Source organism: Anabrus simplex, chromosome 1 (assembly GCF_040414725.1).
Source record: "Anabrus simplex isolate iqAnaSimp1 chromosome 1, ASM4041472v1, whole genome shotgun sequence".
NCBI lineage: Eukaryota > Metazoa > Arthropoda > Insecta > Orthoptera > Tettigoniidae > Anabrus > Anabrus simplex.
Genome location: NC_090265.1, coordinates 393,637,160 through 393,658,346, shown reverse-complemented (window position 1 = coordinate 393,658,346; position 21,187 = coordinate 393,637,160). Strand labels below are relative to the sequence as shown.

General features: G+C 37.9%; 1 protein-coding gene across 1 annotated transcript in view; it reads left to right on the top strand.

The window, feature by feature from the left end:
- The window catches only part of dib (Cytochrome P450 302a1, mitochondrial), a 63,413-nt gene that overhangs the window by 25,644 nt on the left and 16,582 nt on the right, over positions 1–21,187 (top strand). Inside the window, exons 4-7 of the mRNA XM_067143538.2 lie at positions 5,388–5,572; positions 15,135–15,339; positions 15,495–15,663; positions 19,135–19,383. Of these exons, the coding sequence (XP_066999639.2) occupies positions 5,388–5,572; positions 15,135–15,339; positions 15,495–15,663; positions 19,135–19,383 (808 nt within the window). The remainder of the gene's footprint in view (positions 1–5,387; positions 5,573–15,134; positions 15,340–15,494; positions 15,664–19,134; positions 19,384–21,187) is intronic.

Sequence of the window (21,187 nt, the reverse complement as noted above, 5' to 3'; positions counted from 1 at the left end):
AAGTTGAATTCTTGTGCCTTCTCAACCAGCTGACAACTATTTAGAATGTTCCCTAGTTCCTCTTCCCTTGACAAATCAGCCTGTTCCAATGGGAGCTGATGTCTCATGAATGGCTTCAGACATTCATTTATGAAATGCAGCAAGAGTTTACTTGCTTCTGATATTAGTGAGATGGTTTGGTAATTCTCACAATCCTTGTTGATCCCTTTTTATGATGTGGTATGGAGATGGAATTGAGCCAGTCTTATGGCCATACACAATTGTCCCATACCTTGTTATCAATTACTGTATCATGTGGTAACATTACCCACATAAAAAACAATAAGATAATGAACAAGCAAAGGAAATATAAACAAAATACACAAACAAGGACAACTAAGGCAATGGGAACAGATGGAGAACAGGATGTGGAAGTTCCTGGACAACCCTTCTGGGAACGTAACATGGAGACAATTAAGTTCTTGAACTCAGGCAATCATGTTCCTTAAAATAGCATTTATTGAACATAATCAACTTAACTTTCAAAATAGATTAAAAAGGAGTTAGCTCAGAAACATTAATGGCCACAATTGACACTGGAAATTAGATTTACTGTTAAAATACACAAACTCATGACATTCCAAATTCTTAAATGAACTATTTCACATGGGGGAGTGTGCACATGCACTTGGTTTCGTGGTCCTGCCCTCAGAACCCAGGGCATGTTCCGTGCAACAAATAAATGCCATTGGGTTTAAAAGTGATATCAAAGGAATTTAAAATTTTAGAAACAAAGGTTAAACAGTTGTAAATTAGAAAACACAAGTGAGCTAATGTACATCAAAAGCATGAATTGTGCTTTTTTCCTTTGGATATTTTCCAGTTCTTGAATTAGTAATCCTGGTGAGGGTCCCATACACTGGAACCGTACTCTAATTGGGGTCTTACCAGTGACTAATATGCCCTTTCCTTCACACCCTTACTATAACCTCTGAATACCCTTATAACGATATGAAGAGATCTGTTGATAAACTTATCCTATTATGGTTGTTTGATCCTGTATTGACTTATCTGAATCTATTACAGAACTATTTAAAATAGTTTTACTTGAGTCCACGTTGTCAATACACCTTCATCAGTGATGAAGGGAATGGACCATTTTCCCGAAACATGCATGGTAAAATAAATAGTTTTCTATCATTATAAGGTGTATTGACAAGGCAGACTCAAGTAAAACTATTTTAAATAGTTCTGTAATAGAATGATCTGTAACCTTCATTTATAATCCCATTAATGTGAATACCCCAATGAAGATCTTTCCTTGCATAAACACTTAGGTACTTGGCAATCCCCATGAGGTACTATTACTCATATCAACACATTAATTAAAACTGAGAGAACTTTTCCTCTTGTGAAACAACTGACTTTTCACCTCATTTACTATAATATCTGTCCATCTCATAACATTGTCAAGGTCTTTTTGCAGTTGCACATAATCCTGTAACATCTATTACCCTACACAGTATAACATCATCTATGATTCTAGTTATTTACCCACATCATTTATAGCTGTAAGAAAACATAAAGGTCCAGAGTTGGAGAAAACTTAGGAATAGGTATTTGGAAGTTTAAGGGGATGAAAGAGATAAGAAAGCAGGTAATGGAAAACAGCAGATTTACAAATTTTATGAGAGTAATGTTGAAAATATAACAACAAATAATTAAATTAAGTTAAATGAATAATAGTAAAATTTAGTGAATGTGTATATAAAGCGCTGGACCTTGAACTAAATAGCCACTGGCTATGCGTGATAAATATAAGGTACAATAAGACTATCGTCCTATGATGACAGAAAAATTCAGAATATGTGAAGTATACTAATTTTGAAGGCTGGTTAAAAACAGACCAAACATTAATGTTGAATAACATTAACAAATATAGAAATATTGAAGTTAATCAAAAAAGGTTGTATGTATGTTGGGTATTCAGCCCGAAGGCTGGTTTGATCCTCTGCAGCTCCGCCAACAGCTGTCATAAATAGCCTAGGCGTCACTGAAGAGGCGTACTAGGGAAATGAGGAGTGAGGTAGTTTCCCGTTGCTTTCCTCACCGAGCCAGCCGCTGCTATTACATATCAGTCTGCCAAGCCCACTGAAATGCATGCACCAACTGACCCTATGAGTGATATTTTCACACCATTCATAACAGGGACTGGCTGCATAAACAATGGTATTACTAGCATCACTCATACCTCAGTCACTTGGATATTGTCAAAGCCAAGGATGAGACTGAGACAGGTCAATGAAAGTAACAAATTTGATATAGCCCATACCAGAAGACATAGTGCACTGTAAACACTACATCTCGCCAGTAAAGGCATCAAAAAAGGTTACCAAACATTAAATTTAAGAAGGTTTAAATGACTAACATTGCAAAGAAACCAAGAAATAGATTACAGAATCTTGAGGTGAATCTCGTAGAACTCATTCTCCAGGGAGATAAAAGCTCAAAGAAAGTTTCAAAAAACTTCCGGCCAGAAATTTCATTGCATTTGACAATTATCACAGACAAACCAGCCAACATATATCCTTTCAAAGGAGTAAACATGACTGGTTAAAATAGAAGATAAAATAGCAGTAGATCTAGCGAATATTTCTCTGCAGAAAGCAGAGTCCATGCTGCGAATCGATACTGATCTCAAATAAAATGAAAAAGTCAGCCAAGCCAACAGCGAGCGCAGCTATTTTATCCATGGCATGTTATGCTGCGATGTGCAAAGACGTGAGTGAAGGTGAGGTAGATGATTTCGAGCGAAGTGCAATGAGGAACATGTCGGCGAGGAGCCACGGTTGCTAGTGCGTGCAGCCAAATAGCTGCCAAGACGAAAGTGCAGCATGGCAGCTGCTGTGAAGAACTGGCGGAGATTCCGGAGAGACCCCGGAGAGTGAGCAAGGAGCTGGGGTAAGGCTGGCCTTATGTAGAACGACAGAATGTTCTAGATGCGGCAGACGAAAAATAGTGCTGAAAGACTAACAGTGAAAATTACTATGCAGAACAAAAAATAGAAAGTAATAGAAAAAAAGGGGGTCCAGAAAGAATATTAATCATTACAATCAATAAATGATACAATAAATAAATTACTAAAGATAAAAAGTAGAAAAGAGCGGAGGGATACATTCTTGGTACCAATCGAAGATAAAGTTGCCGATGATGTAAACAGTCATGCACAGGTGAGATGACCAATCATAAATCGAGAATGATTGCCATAGGGTCAGTGTACATAGTGGAAGAGAAAGGCAAACAGTATCCATTAAACCTGTGACATGAATGCACGCCAAATGGTAACTTATATCGAATCAACGGACACTTACCAAACTGAAAGCATAATTAAGGTAAGAGCAAGAAAGATAAATGAATCTAAGCAAATGCCGTAGGTACCGAAAATAATATAAATTACCAAAGTCGTACGTTCATGTGAAGCATGAACCAACAGTAGTTAGGGCAGCTCCCTTGGCCTTGTGTGTCAGAGGAATGATGATGATGATGATGATGATGATAATTTCCTTTCTGTATCCTGGTTCTGCTTGCTGTCTGTTCTTTGGAATTTTGCACTAATCATACCCATGCAACATGTTCTCCAGCATGGGAGATTATTGTTTCATAATCCAAAGGTATGAAATTTCTGCATAGTAGGTCACAGTTCATTTTCCTTGTACATTGATCTACTGCTGGTATGTTGAGATACGATTTCTTGTTAGTGTTTGTAGAGCTTTCTAAGTTGCAAAAGTTTGACTTAGTATCAAGTAGGAGGATAATATTATTACATATGACTATTTTATGCATTCAGTGTTGGTATTTACATATGTGGCTTTAAAATTTTCCTCAATTAGTGTACAAGTTGTAGCCATCTTCCAGTTAAGATACTAGATGATACTTGCATAGTTAGTGCACTTCACTTGGCCTTCTGTGTCAGAGGGGGCACGTAGCTATCAGATTTAATTCGGGAGGTAGTGGTTTGAACCCCACTGTCAGCAGCCTTGAAGATGGTTTTCCATGGTTTACCATTTTTACACCAGGCGAATGCTGGGGCTGTACCTTACTTAAGGCCACGGTCACTTCCTTTCCATTCCTACTCCTTTCCTATCACATCATCGCCACAAGACTTATCTGTGTCGATGCGATGTAAAGCAGATACTAATTGTGTGTCAGAAGAAGAATAAAGTAAGTAAAAATACACATTTGTGTCCTTGCCCTGAGGTGGTGTACCATTTTCAGGCACACCCTCAATGGAGATGAGCTGTGTGTATCATTTTAACCACATACCAGCCCTCATCATTCTTAAATTTCTGAAAATACTGGGAATCGAACCCAGGCCTCTGAGGACAACAGTTAATAGTCCTAACAACTATGCTACGAAGACAGGCAGAGGAAGAATAATAAAAACAAACTAAAACCCCCATGGTGTTATACAGCCCTGATGGGCCTAGGTCTACCAAGTGACCGCTGTGAAGCCCGAAGGGCTGCAGATTATGAGATGATGGCTGGTTAGCATGACAATTGCTCTCAGCCGTTATTTGGTTGTTTTAGTCTTGGGCCATTATCTCACCATCAGATAGTTCCTCAATTATTCTTGCGCAGGCTGAGTAAACCTCAGTACAGTCCTCAGATCCAAGTTAAAAAAACTGACCTGGGCAGTAATCAAACCTATGGCCTCTGGGTAAGAGGCAGACTTGCTATCCCTAGACCATGGGGCTATTATTATTATTTATTATTATTTATTAATATTTTTTAAATTTATTATTATTATTATTATTATTATTATTATTATTATTATTATTATTATTATTATTATTATTATTATTATTATTATTATTATTATTATTATTATTATTATTTCGTACTGTCCTTGCTAATTACAGACCTATAGCCTTGCTTTGAATTTTTGAGAGTTCAACAAACTATGCTGAGGATTACACTAATTCTTTGGGGCGATAATACATAGGAATGTAACAAGTAGCGATCAATGTTTGCTTGTTTTAATGAGTGTTATTTTTTAAAATAGCATGCCTGTTGGTGTTTGTTCTCATCTCTGGGTTAGTCTTAGAAATTCATTTTAAAATATGTTTTTGAATCTCCCTGATCAATGTTGTATCTACTCTGTGTGTAGATTTGGACCAGTCTAAACTTTATTTTACTGTGAATTTCAGTATTCTTTTGTTATTGTTATAGCCCATTTCTGATAGTTCAAATTACATACCTAATGAGTGATGTACTGTATATTATATCAAAGAGGTTTGTTAACTATTAGAACTGGAATTGGATATGAATGGGCTGGTACAAGTGAAAAATATTTGAGTGATTTGATATGTTGCTGTATAATCAATATTTACCTATTAATAAAATTCTAGGAATGGTCCAGAGTGGTGGCGACTCCGCAGTCTATTTCAAAAAGCTCTAAGTCGACCACAAAATGTGAAATTGTACATCAAAGATACAGATACAGTCATGCAGCAGTTTGTTGATGTTGTCAGAAAGAAAGCACAGACTTCACCTGAAGACTTTTTACCTCTTCTCTCCCATGTGTTCTTAGAATGTAAGTTCATTGAAATTTTGTGAAACCTAAATATTTATGAAATTTAAAATTATCTGACCATTTTTTTTCCAAGCATTTAAATTGTTGCTGTATACTTCAGTTTTCAAAATCTCAGATTAGGCTTACAAAAGTTGAAAAGAGGTTCAGTTAAATTTTTTGTCTGTAGGTTAAGATGGGCAAAATTTCTGGAAATTCATGACATAAATTGAGAAATATCCAGATTGTACCCAGGGCACAAGGTTGATTGGTGTACCAATATTGGGGGAAGTCCGAAAAGGAAAGAAGAAAAAATAATAATGTCAGTACAGTATTTCCATTATAATTTTTATTTATTTCTTCTTCTTTCGTTTTGGTCAGCTACAGACCACGTTAACTGAGGAGCGTGTTTTGAAAACTCGATAAATGCAAACAATTTCGAAATTGAGTTATGCATGCTAATGTTATCAGTTTGACCTTGCTTACCATCGTTTGCAATTATCCTTTGCATAAGTCGATATATGCCGTGTATAGAAGTGGTTGAAATCACTAGGTTTTTGCAAAAGTCGATATATGCTCTTGGAAAGTTAAAGCAAAACTTGATAAATGCAGTTAACTATCAATCACGTGGCATTCTCATGGATAATCGGAAGTGTTATTCTGTGGAACAATGGAATGCCGGACTCCTTTATTGAAAGGATGTATTCTTGGAACTGCATGCCACATGTTTCCGCGATTGGCCCTCATTGTTGTCGACAAAATGATATTCACTCCTTGAGAAGTTTTAAGCGAGTTACTGTGTGAGGAACTATTTCACTCTACAACAGTATGAATAATGAATCTGAAGATTCTGAAACTGGCATGCCGGTTCAGGAATGTGTCAGTGGAAGAAAGTCTAGATACAAGAAGAGAGTATCTGGAAAGCTGGCTAGAACTAAAATCGAACCTAATATTAAATGCATTCATGGACTCAAAGACTTGCCCACAAGTACAGAAACTAAAAGGATGAAACAATGCAAAGCTGCTGAACTCTGCTATGAAGATATCACAGAATTCCATCATCATGTGACTTCTTTAAACAAGATCGATCAAGACAAGTTTCTGTTGAAGTATATGCACATTTCTACACCGCAGTGCAGGGTAGTGAACATTGAAAGTGCTAGGAAGAAGAAAACTGTTTCTGTGAAGTACAGCATTAGGAAGAAAACTGGTGAAATACTTCCTGTCTGTGCTGCAACTTTTCAAGGAATTTCTGGCATATCAAAGGACAGATTATCTTATCTGGCTAGTAGGTTTCATCATACTGGGAAGTTACCTAAAGAAAATCGAGGTGATGACAGAACAGGCAAGGAACACAAGGACATAACGGTTGCCATTCAGAATCACATCAAAAGGTATAAATGCGGAGAGAGCCATCATGGCAGAGGAAAGTCTAAGAGAGGATATTTACTGTCATATCTCTCAGTCAATAAGATGTGGAAGACATTCTGTGAAGAAAGGATAAGTTCTGGATTGAAACTGTGCTCACTGTCAAAATACAAGTATATATTCTATAAGTGTTTCAATCTGTCATTCAGAACTCCTCACACTGATACATGCTCCACTTGTAAAATTAATCATGAAAATAAAGACAGAAACATGCCTAGAAAAGAAGAATGAACTGAGGACAAGTTATAGATTGCATAAACTTCGTGCAAAGCAGTTTTATCAAATAATGAAAGAAGAAAATCCAGGTGTCATCAAGATATGTTTTGACATGCAACAATCAACCAATTCTGATGTTATCAGTGAGTGAAGTTTTCTATGCTAGACAAGTGTGGTTATACAATCTCTGCATCATGATTCACTCAAAGGAGCAGAGAAAAGAAGACATATTTTTCTATACTTGGCTAGAAACAGAATCCTCGAGGTTGCAACCAAGTTGCTTTGGCTTTATTGGACTTTCTTTTTAACCTAGAAAAGAAACTGCACAAAGATGGCCCTACCACGATACATTTATTCTCAGACTCTTGTAGCAGTCAAAACAAAAACAGTGTCATCCTGGGCACACTTACTGCTTTCTTGAAAAAAAAAAAAAAAGCTTGTTATTCAATAATATTCTACATTTCTTCCCTATTAGGGGACACAGCTACATGGCTCCAAACAGAGTATTCAGTAGAATTGAGAAATCTTACAGAAGACGGGAAAACATACTGTCTCCCAAACAATACTATGATATCTTAGAGAAGCATGGCACGCTTAAAATTCTGAGCAGGGACTGGGAAATCAAAGATCTAAAAGAGAGTGCACAGAAGGTACTACAAACTAGGTTGCCATTTAAAATGAATAGTCAACGTGTTATCACATATAATAAGAGACATACGAGAGTCTCTGTATCAGTACAGGATACCTACTTTGCATACCGAGTGGAAGTTGAAGTTCTGAAAATGAAATCCAGCCATGAAGCATTGCTAAAATCCTCTGTTTTACCAAAGAAAAATATGGTGAGCTAAGAAAAGAAGAAGGATGTTCAAGCTCTGTTGAAGTTTTTTGAAATACCGGATGATGCTGTGGATTTCTACAGGGTCGTGTCAGAAGACAAGTAACAGCCTTCTGATGGCTATGTATTTTGATGAGTTCTTAAATATTAATTGAGTAGATTTTATTTTGTAAGACTTAACTTTAATTTGGAGAGTTGTCATTTGTTCCAAGGGTTCATGGAGTTTGGCCTAAATTTGGTTTATTCTTCCATCCAAGTCTCGTTCTTAGATTGAAAGCAACACATAATAACACTCTTCTGCTGATATGCTGAGCATAACGCATCTTGGATTTTCTTTCATGATTTACTCCCTTAGCCTTTGAGGATCCCTCCTCCTCATCCCCAAATGGATGGGTTGCCTCCTCTGCCAGTTCAGCTGTATTGAATACTTTCATTTTACGCCTTTACTGCCGTTAAGGTCTTCAAACATATCCCTGTATCTCTATCATAACGATAGTCCTTCTTACCTGCGAAGATCGTGATTAAATGCTAAGTCACACTAGTTAATAGCACGCAGTATGTTTCTTTTCTTCCCCAGCCTCAGTAATTCATGTGGAATTGTTATCCCAATAATAATGCTTCTGTTAGCTTGTGAATGGCTCACTGGGGCCACTTGTTGCTCTAGCATTGTTGGTCTGGGTGAACATGCTACAAATGTATAAGTGAAAACTTTCTCACCAAATTTGTGTTACACGAAAATGCAGGAAATTTAAACATGTACGATGATGAGTTTTAGCCAACATCATTGATTTTACCCCATCTATTGCAAGCTGTCCACTTCATGGCCGTATCGATGAGTATAATCAACAAATTAATCTAAAAGGCCACTTAATCGATACTTTATTTCTTTTGCCTTTGGCAAACTTAAAAATACATTAACAAACACAGTACATGTTTCGACCACTTAGTGGTCATCTTCAGCTGTATATAAAAAATCTTAGATGATAACATTTAAAAGCAAGCACATTGGATCTTAAAACTATATCCCATGGGAATCTAAAAACTATTGTTCTAGATGCTTTAAATGAAATGGAAGATGGGTGGGGGGGGGTGGGGGTAAGGAGATTTATGTGAATGATACTTAAATTACAGTATCGTTTACAATTGTGTTTAAAAACTTAAATGATGAAAAACATATTTAAAATATTGAAAAGCGTCTATGGTAAAATTCTTTTTGATAACATTAGGTGGCGTGAATAAAAAGTTTGTGTTTGTAATAATCTTCAGGCATTTGTGGGAAAATAATAACTTAATTAAAATTCGCGTCTGTGGTGATGTTAAACACTTTGTTTTTAATAAATATACTTTAAAATATTCTAAAGTGTCTATGGTAAGGCACAAGGAACAAGGATTAGTCTTCAAAATATCTTTGGCCATCCAGGAATTTGATTGCACCATGTAGTCTCCACTGGTAAATACAAGATACCATATTTACTCGCATATTTACCTCCATCAATTGGCTGTAAAGGCGCAACTCAATTGTACTCGGAGTCTTCGTCATTGTGGTGCTGGAGACTACTTGTCTCATGCTATATGTGCCACAGTGAATGGCTCCAGGACCATAGCGTATGGGTCACTCCCCAGCAAATTGTGATCCACCTTAAACAAATTCATGCCTATGGCATTCTCTCCTGCTTTTCCTCTAAAAGCCCAACGGCGATGGGATAAGGGTGATGGAAGCAGATTTGGGTAAACTGGAAGCTTCTTGTCTGGACCTGCATGTTGGTGGCAGACGTGTGATGGTCGGTCCTGCATCTGTGACTGGGCAGGGCTATTTAGGACCACTGCTGCCCACCCTGAATGGCGAAGACCGTAGAAAATGTAGGCTAAACATTGGTGGGCACTTTCAAAACCTGTCTGGGAAACCGCACTCAGAGGATTACCCCAACTTGTGGTCAAAATCATGAAAGAAAGAAATCTACGTTCATCACTATTGGTGCATGGAACGTCAGAACATTATTAGACAACGATAACAGACCAAAAAGAAGAACAGCTCTCATCAGCCATGAGCTAAAGAGACTCAACATTGATGTCATCGTCCTGAGTGAAACCAGATTCGCCGGAGAAGGAAAACTCATCGAGGCTTCATCAGGCTACACCATCTTATGGAAAGGAAAGGAGGAGAATGAACATCGCATCCATGGTGTGAGTTTGCAGTAAAGACCAAATTGGTGAATGATCATTGACTTGCTCCCATCGCAGTAAATGAGAGGCTCATGACTCTCCGCATATCTCTTGCAGGAGGCAGATTCATTACTCACATCTCCTCATATGCCCCCACTCTTAAGGATGTTAAGGATTCTAAGAACCACTTCTACCACCAGCTGAACACAGTCCTCACCAAGGTACCTGCTACAGACAAGCTTGCACAACTAGGAGATTTCAATGCCAGAGTGGAGAGGGACAACCTCTTATGGGGAAAATTCATGGGTAAACATGGAATTGGGAACTGCAGTGCTAATGGTCTGTTACTTCTTGGCCTGTGTACTGAGCATGAGCTCTTTATCACCAATACCCAATGCCAATTGCCAAATCGCTTCAAGACCACATGGATGCATCCACGCTCTAAACACTGGCATATGATAGATTATGTCATCACCCAACAGTGCGACAAGAATGATGTCCTAATCATGAAAACAGCCCGAAATATTGATGACTGCTGGACAGATCATAAACTTCTTATTAGTTGATTCAGGATTACCATTCATAAAAAGCCATGAACCCACTTTACGAGTCCAACAAGGAAGAAGTTCAACACCTCTAAGCTTCAACTTGATAGTGTTGCCACAGAATACCAAAACTCTGTTCTAAAACATTGCCACAGAATACCAAAACTCTGTTCTAAAACAACTAACTCACAACCCAGTCAACACAAAGGATGTAGAATGTGAATGGACCACGCTTCAAAATATCATTACAGAGTCTGCACAGAAAGTTATTTGGATATGAGGAAAGGAAGAGACAAGACTGCTTTGATAATAACAATGAAGAAATCTTGAACCTCATCAAGGCTAAACGGGATGGCTATCCATCTGTTTCTCAAGTTCCATCCTCCAGAGAGATGAAAATGTGTTTTCAAGAACTAAAACAGAAGTGTCAGTCTGAAATCAAGGAAATGAAGAACAACTGGTGGCAGCAAAAGAACTTCAGAAATTCTCAGATATCAGGGACTTATTTATACAGGACTGAAAGAGCTGTATGGTCCTGTCCGCTCATCATCAGGAACTCTGAAAGCTGTTGATAATACCACCATTCTTACAGACAGCCAGGACATCTTGAAATGATGGAAAGAACACTTCACCTCACTCTTGAACCGTAGTTCTGCTGCTGCTGAAGATTTTCTTCAACATGTTCCTCACCATAATCCCCAACCCTGGATGCACACTCCTCCAACCTTCCAAGAGTATATCAAAGCTCTCAGCAGAATGAAATCAGGGAAGGCTCCAGGATCAGACAACATTCCTCTTGAACTCATTCAAAGTGGAGGCTCACCTCTTAAGAACCAGGCTTTTCTATCTGATTCTTCTAATCTGGGAAACCAGATGTGTTCCTGCTGCCATGAAAAACTTGAGAATAGTTGCAATCTTCAAGAAAGATGATCTCAGTATCTGTGGAAACTACCATGGTATATTCCTGCTCTCCGTAGCTGAAAAAATATTTGCTAGAATGTTACTGAATCGACTTCAGGTTGTTTCTGAGAGGTTACTACCTGAATCTCAGTGTGGGTTTCGTGCCTCTCGTGGTACAATTGACATGATCTTCTCTGCAAGACAACTCTGGAAGAAGTGCAGAGAACAAATAACACCTCTGTTCTGAATGTTCTATGACCTTGAAAAGTCCTTTGATACGGTTCCTCGAAACGCTATGTGGATAGTTTTGAGGCGCTTTGAATGCCCTGAGCATTTTGTTGATCCAAGCTCTCCATCATGGTATGGTTGGTACTGTATCAGAATGATATCTCAGAAGAATTTCCAATCACAAATGGACTCAAGCAAGGATGCATCATTTTTTGCCCTGCACCTGGCAGCTGTGCTTTATGAGACAATGCCTGCAAACAACATAGGTATGGAAATTAAATATTGGTATGACGGGAGGGGGGCTTTTCAACCATGCCAGCCTTCGCTCCAAAAGATTAACCTATTCCACCCAGGTCACAGAATTGCAATATGCAGATAACAATGCTTCTCCAGCCCACACAACAGAAGAGCTTCAACAATCTGTCATCTGCTTCAACAAAGCTTATGAACGTTTTTGCCTGACTGTCAACATTCAGAAGACCGAAGTGCTTACTCAGCCTGCTCCTGGACTCCCCCTCCCCCCTCCCCCCCTCCAAGAGTTTGATAACATCCTATCTGGTACAGTTCTGGAAAGGGTGGAGCACTTCTCGTACCTTGGGAGTATTCTCTCAACACACTGTACCTCTGAGAAGGACGTGGGAAACAGCATACAGGCTGCCCATGTGGCCTTTGGACGTTTCTCACATCGTGTATTCCAGAACAATGATCTAAATATCCGCACGGAAATAATGATGTACTAAGCTGTTGTTATTTCTACATTACTGTGTGGGTGTGAAACCTGGACCCTAAATCGCCGGGACATCAAGAAACTGGAACGATTTCATCAACAAAAACTTAGCTCCATCATGAACATTAAATAGGATGACTGTATAACTAATATAGCAGTTCTCGAGAAAGCAAACAGCATTGAAGCCACCATCGTTGGTCATCAGCTTAGATGGGCAGGCCATATCCAACGTATGAGTGACTGCAAACTCCCTCAGCAAATCCTGTATGTTGAACTCAGCACTGACAAGAATACTCGTGGTGCTCCTCTGAAGCGATATAAAGACCTAATTAAGCAGACCATGAGAAGAGTATAAATAAACCCAAATACTTGGCATACTCTCGCATTGGATCACCCTCGCTGGTGTGCTACCATCTCAGCTGCAGTTGCACAGTTTGAGCAGGAACGTCAAAGACAGGAAGAGGAAACTCGCCAGAGAAAGAAGCTACGTCAAACACTGCCACATCCCCCACTTTCCATCGGATGCAACGTGTGGCCACATTATTTATGCAATAATTGATCTGATAAGCCATCAGTGCCACCTTCATTGTGTGGACTAAGGATTAAGGAACTGCAGGCGAGAAACGAAAACTCGAATATGAGTATTGGCCGCCACCGCCCACCTCCATTACATATTTTCCCCGCTCTGTTTCTTCAGGACTGAAAACCAAATTTTTATTTTCCCTGCAGAATTTCCCCACCCTCTGTTTAGCTCAACTAGGCCGTTCAGCTGACCAGCCATCTCCAGTTGCTGCCGGACTTGCGGGGCGAATATTGTCTTGAGTTCCCAGCTGTAGAGCCGACTGCCAAGTGAGAAATGACGGCAAAAATTACATTTGCGAGATGAAGCATGAAGTTTAATTTAAACTCGAAACTAGGGTTGTGCAAATCACCAGAGCAATTATGATATTCTCCTAGAGAACGGGAATTATTTGCAGCGCTTTCTGTTTAACAAATTGTATTGGCTAAAATTCGGAAGAAATAACAGTAATCTCCAATCCTCTCGATGGATCAGAGGGAAACATAGCGTGGACAGAAGACTGAGACACGCAAGACGATGATGAGAGCAATTATCTACAAGCTGAATCATCTGATGAGAGTGATCATGCATGAGAAAGGTAAGTTGCAACATGTCTCTACTTTATGTTCTCATGACGTAAAATAATCGAAAGGCGTGGTTTTTTTTTAGAACGGATTTTTTGTCTCATTGGCAGGTGGCTGAGAGTGCGGTAGAGCGAGTGTGCTCTTAAACCCAAAAGCAGGCCTCTTTCTTGCACGAGCAGCATAGAAGTGAAATGTGATTACACGTAACCTATTGAACATTATTTCAAGTCTTTGTTTATGTATACATTCATTGAGTTGCATGAATAAATATGTGTCACTTATTAACATCTCTTGCCTACAAGTCAGTATTATTTCTCGTATTTTTGCTTTTGCTTGAACTCGGAAGGCATCGCGTAATTTCCCCTCCCCTCAATTCCCTGCCTCAAAATTGTGAATAAAAGTGGGGCAAATATGCGAGCAAATATGGTATGTTTAAATGCCCACGGACACTGAGATTTCCCTTTAATCAGCAATGTCACACAGTGCGTGCTTGTGGCATTTGCCCAACATAACACTGTCTTTTTTTTAATTTGAAGCCATCAGCTACTTTTTCACCACATCCTGTGAGAGGCTTATTGGGTAAATAATGCCACAATAAGCCTGTTTCATCTTTTGTTTTTCTCCATTATTTCCTCAAACTTTGGAAGAATTTCTGTTGCTTCTTCATGGTTTGAAGATTTTTTTTTCTTTCTTTTTTTCATATACCACAGTGAGGCATGCAACTGGTTAACTAGCCATCTGAAAAGACATATTCCTCTTTGGTTCTATTTTCTTGTACAGTTCTTTTGCCTTTTCTTTAATCATGGGTTTAGATGTCAAACCATTCATGCAAAGAATAAAGATGCTTAGGTTTCTGTAGAAGACAATATCAGAGGTTGATTCTATGGTTGAACAGAATTTCAGCAGTTCATCCTTCTGCTTACATATGCCATGGATAGTAGACAATCTGATGCCATACTTTTCATTAAATTATTACAGTTTTTTTCCACCGTCAGGCTTATGACATATCCGTATATCAGTTTATCTTTTATTGTTAACACCACTCGTTTCCTCTTCTTACACTCTCCTTCCATGATACTGTAGTAGTGTTTAGACCACAAAACAGCATAGAACACACTGAGCACAAAACTGTAATGGTGGAGACAACAGAAATTAGTTGTGCCACACCATATGGCAGGCACTCTTAGGTTTTCATATTCTCGCTGCTGGTTGATGGGATGGTGAACTGGAATGAACCACTTGATTAGTTTTTTCAGTTAATAGAACTTCCCAAATTATTGATTGCTGGCTAAAACAGCTTCTAGGTATTTTAGTCTTAGGAGCATGCTTGAAAATAATTTTGTATCAATGTTCCATAATCTTAATTCATTACTGCTTTGTTAATTGCTCTTAATCTTGCAGTGGTTGGACTTGTTGCATTTGATGCTCAATTAGATGGACTTTCAGAGGCTGGTCTAGCACCTACATCTCGAGCCTCACAATTGATTGAGGCTGCTGAAACTACAAACAACTGCATTATAAGTCTAGACAATGGTTTGCGACTTTGGCGCTGGATAGAAACCCCTCTGTATAATAAGATGAAGAAGGCTCATCAGTACATGGAGAGGTATAACTATAAAATTCACTCATCTAATCTAATCTTTTGGTGGCCATTTTCTATTCCCCATGTTTCCCTCTAATTTTCTGGACTGATTTGTCATTTTGATTGCTGTTGACATGTGAGATTCAACATAATGTTATGTTTCTTTCTAAATTTGACAGTGTTGCAGTAGAGCTTGTGTCTCAGAAAAAGATAGCAATGGAGAAAAATTTAAATCAGTCAGATGAAGGCCAAGCTTCTCTTTTGGAGTTGTATCTTAGTACTCCTGAACTGGACATAAAGGATGTGGTAGGGATGGCTGTAGACATGATTCTTGCTGGCATGGATACAGTGAGTATGAATTTACTACTTTGAAAACATCATCATCATCATCATCATCATCATCATCATCATCATCATCATCACCATCATCATCATCATCATCATCATCATCATCATCATCATCCATTTCCCTCATCCAGCTCCTGCTGGGTTGGGATGTTAATGGCACCTTTCCATCTTCCTCTATCCAGCCATCATTGTTCCTCCTTAACTGTGTTCCAATCCAGGTTTCTTCTAATATTATTCTTGATCATTTTCAACCACCTTAGTTTGGGTCTCCCTCTTGTCCTCCCTCCTTCTATCTGGGTCTCCATCATCCACTCGAGCATCCTTCCCTCTTCCAACCTCTTAACATGTCAAAACCATCTAAGTTCATCCCTCTCCATTCTGTCATAAAACTTTTCCACTCTGATTTCCTTCTGACATCCTCATTTCTTACTCTCTCCTTTTTTTCTTTTTTTGGTCTTTCCTATCATACTTCTTAAAAATTTCATTTCACTGGTTTGGATTTTATTTGTTATTCTCCTGTCTTTTTGTCAGTGTCCAGTCTCCTCTGCATATGTCCGTATTGTGCAGTAGTACATCTTATACATCACCTCTTTACACTTTATTGATACTTTCTTTCTCCTCACCAGGTTTCTCACACTCTGGTGGAATGTGTTTCCCTGTTGAATCCTTTTACTGATCTCAGTGTCCAACCCACTTGTACCAATTCACTTCCAACGTACTTGAAGCTCTCTACATTTTCAAGGTTTTGTCCCTAATTTTTATAATTCTTTTCACTTCTAGTCAGCTCTTTTCTTACTCTTTTCCATGCTGATTTTCATTCCATAATTTTCAATAATCTCACTCGACATGTTGAGTTGTCCTTTACTTTCTCTCTGTTTGCTCCTCACACCACCATATTATCTGCAAACAGCATTACCTTCAGCTCTCTGTCCTCATGTTTTACCTTTGTCTCTTTCACAGTTTTGTCCATAACCATTATGAAAAACAGTGGTGACGGCTCCTCTCAACATGCGTCTGGACACTCATCATGATCAATTTTCCACTCCAGCAAGCCAGGTGCGGTGTTCACAATCCTCCTCCAGTTTGTTTTGTCCATCTACAACTGATGTTCTACTTTTTGCAGCCAATTTACATCACATTTTTCAAGGTCTTTGAAAATTTGTCCTCGAACCATCACAGGGTCTTTCTCTGGGCCTTTCTTTCATGGTATGCTCTTGGGGCTTTAATTGGAGCCATCCTTCTCTTACGTCCATACCATCATCTGCTTAATTCTAAGGTTTTCAACAGTCCAATCCAAGCTGTTGCCAAATATTCTCATTCCTTATATTTTATCTGTCCTTGTCTTTTGGAGACAAGAACAAAGGAACTTAATTTCAGTGACCTGTAGGTGACTTTCTGCAGGACTAGTCAACATTGCTGCTTCCAGTCCATCCATTAGAATTGGTACAAGGTATGTTTTGTAGAGTATGAGCTTGGAAGCTTGGGGAAATATGTCATCCAAAAATATTGACGAACAGAATGGTAGAATTTTGATGCATTGTATTGCCTATTTTTTGGTTTATGAAATTGTTAGAAGAAACAAAACTCCATAAGTATTTCAAGTTATTAATAGCATCTACTTCATTTTGCATTCGTAGGTGGACTGCTTCAGTATTTCGACTCACTGATCACTAGACCAATGGTTTTAGTTTGGCTGATGATCATTCCCATTCTTTCACATTCTCCTTGCCAAAGATCTAGCTTAGTTTGAACTTCTGCTTTCATCTCACCCCATCATCATCAACAAATACAAGAGCATTTGTTATTGATCGTTTCTTTTCACTGTTTTTATAAACTTATCCATTATAATAATAAAGCAAAGTGGTGATAGACAACTTCCTTGTTGGACTCTGCTCTTGGTTTCAAAACAACTTGACCTGTATCCTTGAATTTGCACACAGCTCTTTGTCTCTCAAGATAGTTGTTTTACTTGAGCTATAATCTCATCTGGCACTTCTTTATGTCTCAGACACTTTCGTATGTATTTAGGTGGTATGTGATCATATACTTTTTCAGTATCCAAAAGTACAATTATAACCACTCTTTTCTTATTCCAATATTTTTCAAAGAGCATTCTTATCAAAAAGATGAGGTCTAGGGTTGATCTGTTCAGTCTAAATCCATGTTATTCTTTCTCAAGTTTAGGTTCAACAAATTTTCTGATTTTTCTCTCATTCTCTCATTTTGTGAAATGTGAAGTCACTGAGGTTTATTACATCCTAGGTTACCTCTACTAATAATTATCCATGGATTCTCAGCACTAAAATAATTCCACTGATCCGAGGTTCAACAAGGAGCCAAAAGAGTAATGTCATTGAATGAACCCGTTACACAATTTACTGCATTTTCCACTGTGTCAGGTCTTTTTACTGCACTTTCACCACTATCACTATTTTTATTCAAAATTTTTGCAATATTACTTTCACTGGTTTCACCACATTTATTTTGTTTTAACCACTTTAGTAAACTCATTTTGTTCTTATTTCATGACCACATATTACATCTGATTTCTAACAAGTCACAGTACCCACTGCTATTGCAATCGAGATTCTGTTTCAAATGTAACCTAATTCTAGATACAACGAATCTAGTTAACATAAAACATAGATTAAATCTTTGTTTCAATGCTGAGCAGTATTGACTATTACCAGTTAACATTTAACCTGGTTTGGTGCAAGCAAATGACAGTGGTTAACATCAGACGAACGAACTCATTGCTGAAGCACATTTTTCTTTGTAGTCCTTTGTAACATGCGTCATAAAGAAATATCTTTCTTCAGTATTATCATTTCACCCATTGTTATGTATCACATGATATTAATTTCTATTACCTGACCAATTCAGTAAATTTATAGAATTTTTAAACTATAGAATTGGTATTTTAAGAGCTGGTCCATACCACTATAGATTTTCAGGTTTTAGAACTTCCGGTACTCTATTTAGGCAATTCTGTAACTACCAGTACTGAGTGCCAGTGAATACCAGCCCAACTAAAGCCCTCATTGTCAGTCTGTTAAACAGTGTTCTGTACAAAATGGAATTTTTGCAGACTGAGTGAATGAATATATCAGGTTCCACTATTTGCTATTACATTTACAACACAGCAAATGAAAACATGCTATTCATAAGCTCAGTTTGCATATGTTCATATTTCTATGAAAAATAAACTTACAAGGAAACAAATATTAATGTTAGTGTAAGTGAAACTTCCCTATACAATGAAGATATGTTGGGGTAGTTCTAGAGCATATGGTTAGCGGACTGACTGACAATACCTAACTTGTATTTCTGGTGGTAAACAAATTTTACCATCCACGTGTTTCCATATTTCATCATCTATGACTTTGATATCTAGATTAACATGTGATTTTAAATTTAGCATCATATTGCAATGCATCTAATCCACTGGTATGTACTGTATTCTGTAAATAGACGTCCTTCTCATCAAGTTTTGCACTGTATCATCTGGCCACCAACCCTAGCAGTCAGCAAAAGTTGTACGAGGAGAGTTGCCAGCTACTCCCTAATTCTAATACACCCATCACAGCTGCTATTCTTTCTAAGGCTCAATATGCCAAAGCTGTCCTCAAGGAAACTTTTCGATTGAATCCTATCTCAGTTGGAATTGGCCGCATTTTGCCTCAAGACACTGTGCTGTCTGGTTACCATGTGCCAAAAGGGGTAAGCTTTTACTGTTTATCAGTTCTTTTATTTAATATCTGTACTAACATTCTTGATGGTCGTCCACTTGTAGCATTCTTCTCATAGGCTGTGCATTTATTAATCAAGAATTTTGTTCCTAACATATTTAAGAGCTGGAAAGTTTTCTGTTTGTAATTTTTGTACTTGTAAATCAATATTTTCTTTGCTAATAATGCTCTTTAGAAAAGCTGATTTTAGTATTAAAATTGTATGTGCATGTTCACATCAGATGCTAATGTTAACATTTCAGATAATTTTTTCAGGAATATTTTATTTTCAAGAGTAATGTTACCAAATACTTAAATATTAATTATATTCATGACGCTTTGTCCTATTTTATCTATTACATTACATTATACGTTTACTTTATTTTGTAATTTCATTGTGAAATATAGCTGTCATTGTAATTTTTCTGTATTGCACCAAGAAGAGCCTTGGTTCAGGTGCCCATATTTAAATGAAAACATATCTTAAAAATTCAAAAACTATTTTAAATTACAACTAGTGGTCCCGTGCTGCTCCACAGCATTCATTATAAATAGGTCAGATAACTCATCCTGATATGCCTGTCGTAGTCATATTGGTTTGCCTGCCCTTTTCAATTGTTTTATGAACATTTAATAAGAAAGGTGTTATGGTATGCGCAGTTTGTAATAATAATTCATCCATTCTTATGTCATGTGCCGTCTGTTTGGTAAAAATCTATCCATATATTTGCTTTTCCTTATCCTGCAGTTCTTGGTTTAAAGCTTGGTGTTTTGTTGTAGAAGGCAATGGAATTTGCAATCGCAGTTCTATGTAGAACGGTTGTCTTGTGAGCTCATAGGTTAGTCTCACAGGAGCGTTTCATGCCAGGCCACATGGCCTTCACTCTTTCTAGTGTAGCTAGGTTATCCTTTTATAGGTGTTCCCGGATAATGTCTAAGATGTATGTCATGGTGGGGGTCTGTTTGGACATAGACTTTTTCCCTCTTAGCACCATGTAAGTTATTAGGAACGCTCTACCATCTGTTGAGTATATTTTAATGTTGCAAAAAGTAAGAGAATCAAAGAGTATGAGAGGAAGTGTATACTATCTGGCTGGACAGGTAGTAATCAAACATGGCTGCATGCAATGACATTACTAAGGATGACAATTGCATATATCAGAATGAAAGTGTTAGTTGCTTAGCAACCTGCTAAGTACAGAATGTATTGAGGGTTAGGGTAAGCCTTCACCTGAAGTTGTTGGAGTGAACATTCAATGATTTCATTTTATCATTACTCAAAGTTGGCTAAACTTTGAGATCTGTCAGTTTCTCATGATTCACCCGCAGGTAATTCCAGAGGGAATAAAACAAAAATGAAGGATATCGGCCCAGTAGAACAGACAGATGGATTTGCCAAAGCTGTTTTCAGTAAACTCTTTTAATATATAGATAATGTTGTATCTTGACCAGGAGAGAAATATGTCTGGTCGCCTGTTCGCTGTTGCTCGCTTAGCACCACCCGGGGATCACGTGTAGGGTACTCTAAGGTAAAACCTACGGACGTGAGCAACAAAATCATTGTGTGTTATATCTGTAAAGCCATACGCTAAATAAATAAATAAATAAATATATAGATAGGCATTAAATAAAATAAAAAATTGTAATTTTTTTGATCAGTCACCACTGATCTGCATTTAGGGCTGTCGCCCAGGTGGCTGGTTCCCTATCAATTGTTTACTGAGTCTTTTCTTAACCCTCTGTTTACTCTCATCTTTAGTGACTTTGGTTCCATAGACTAGTTTTGACTATTTCCA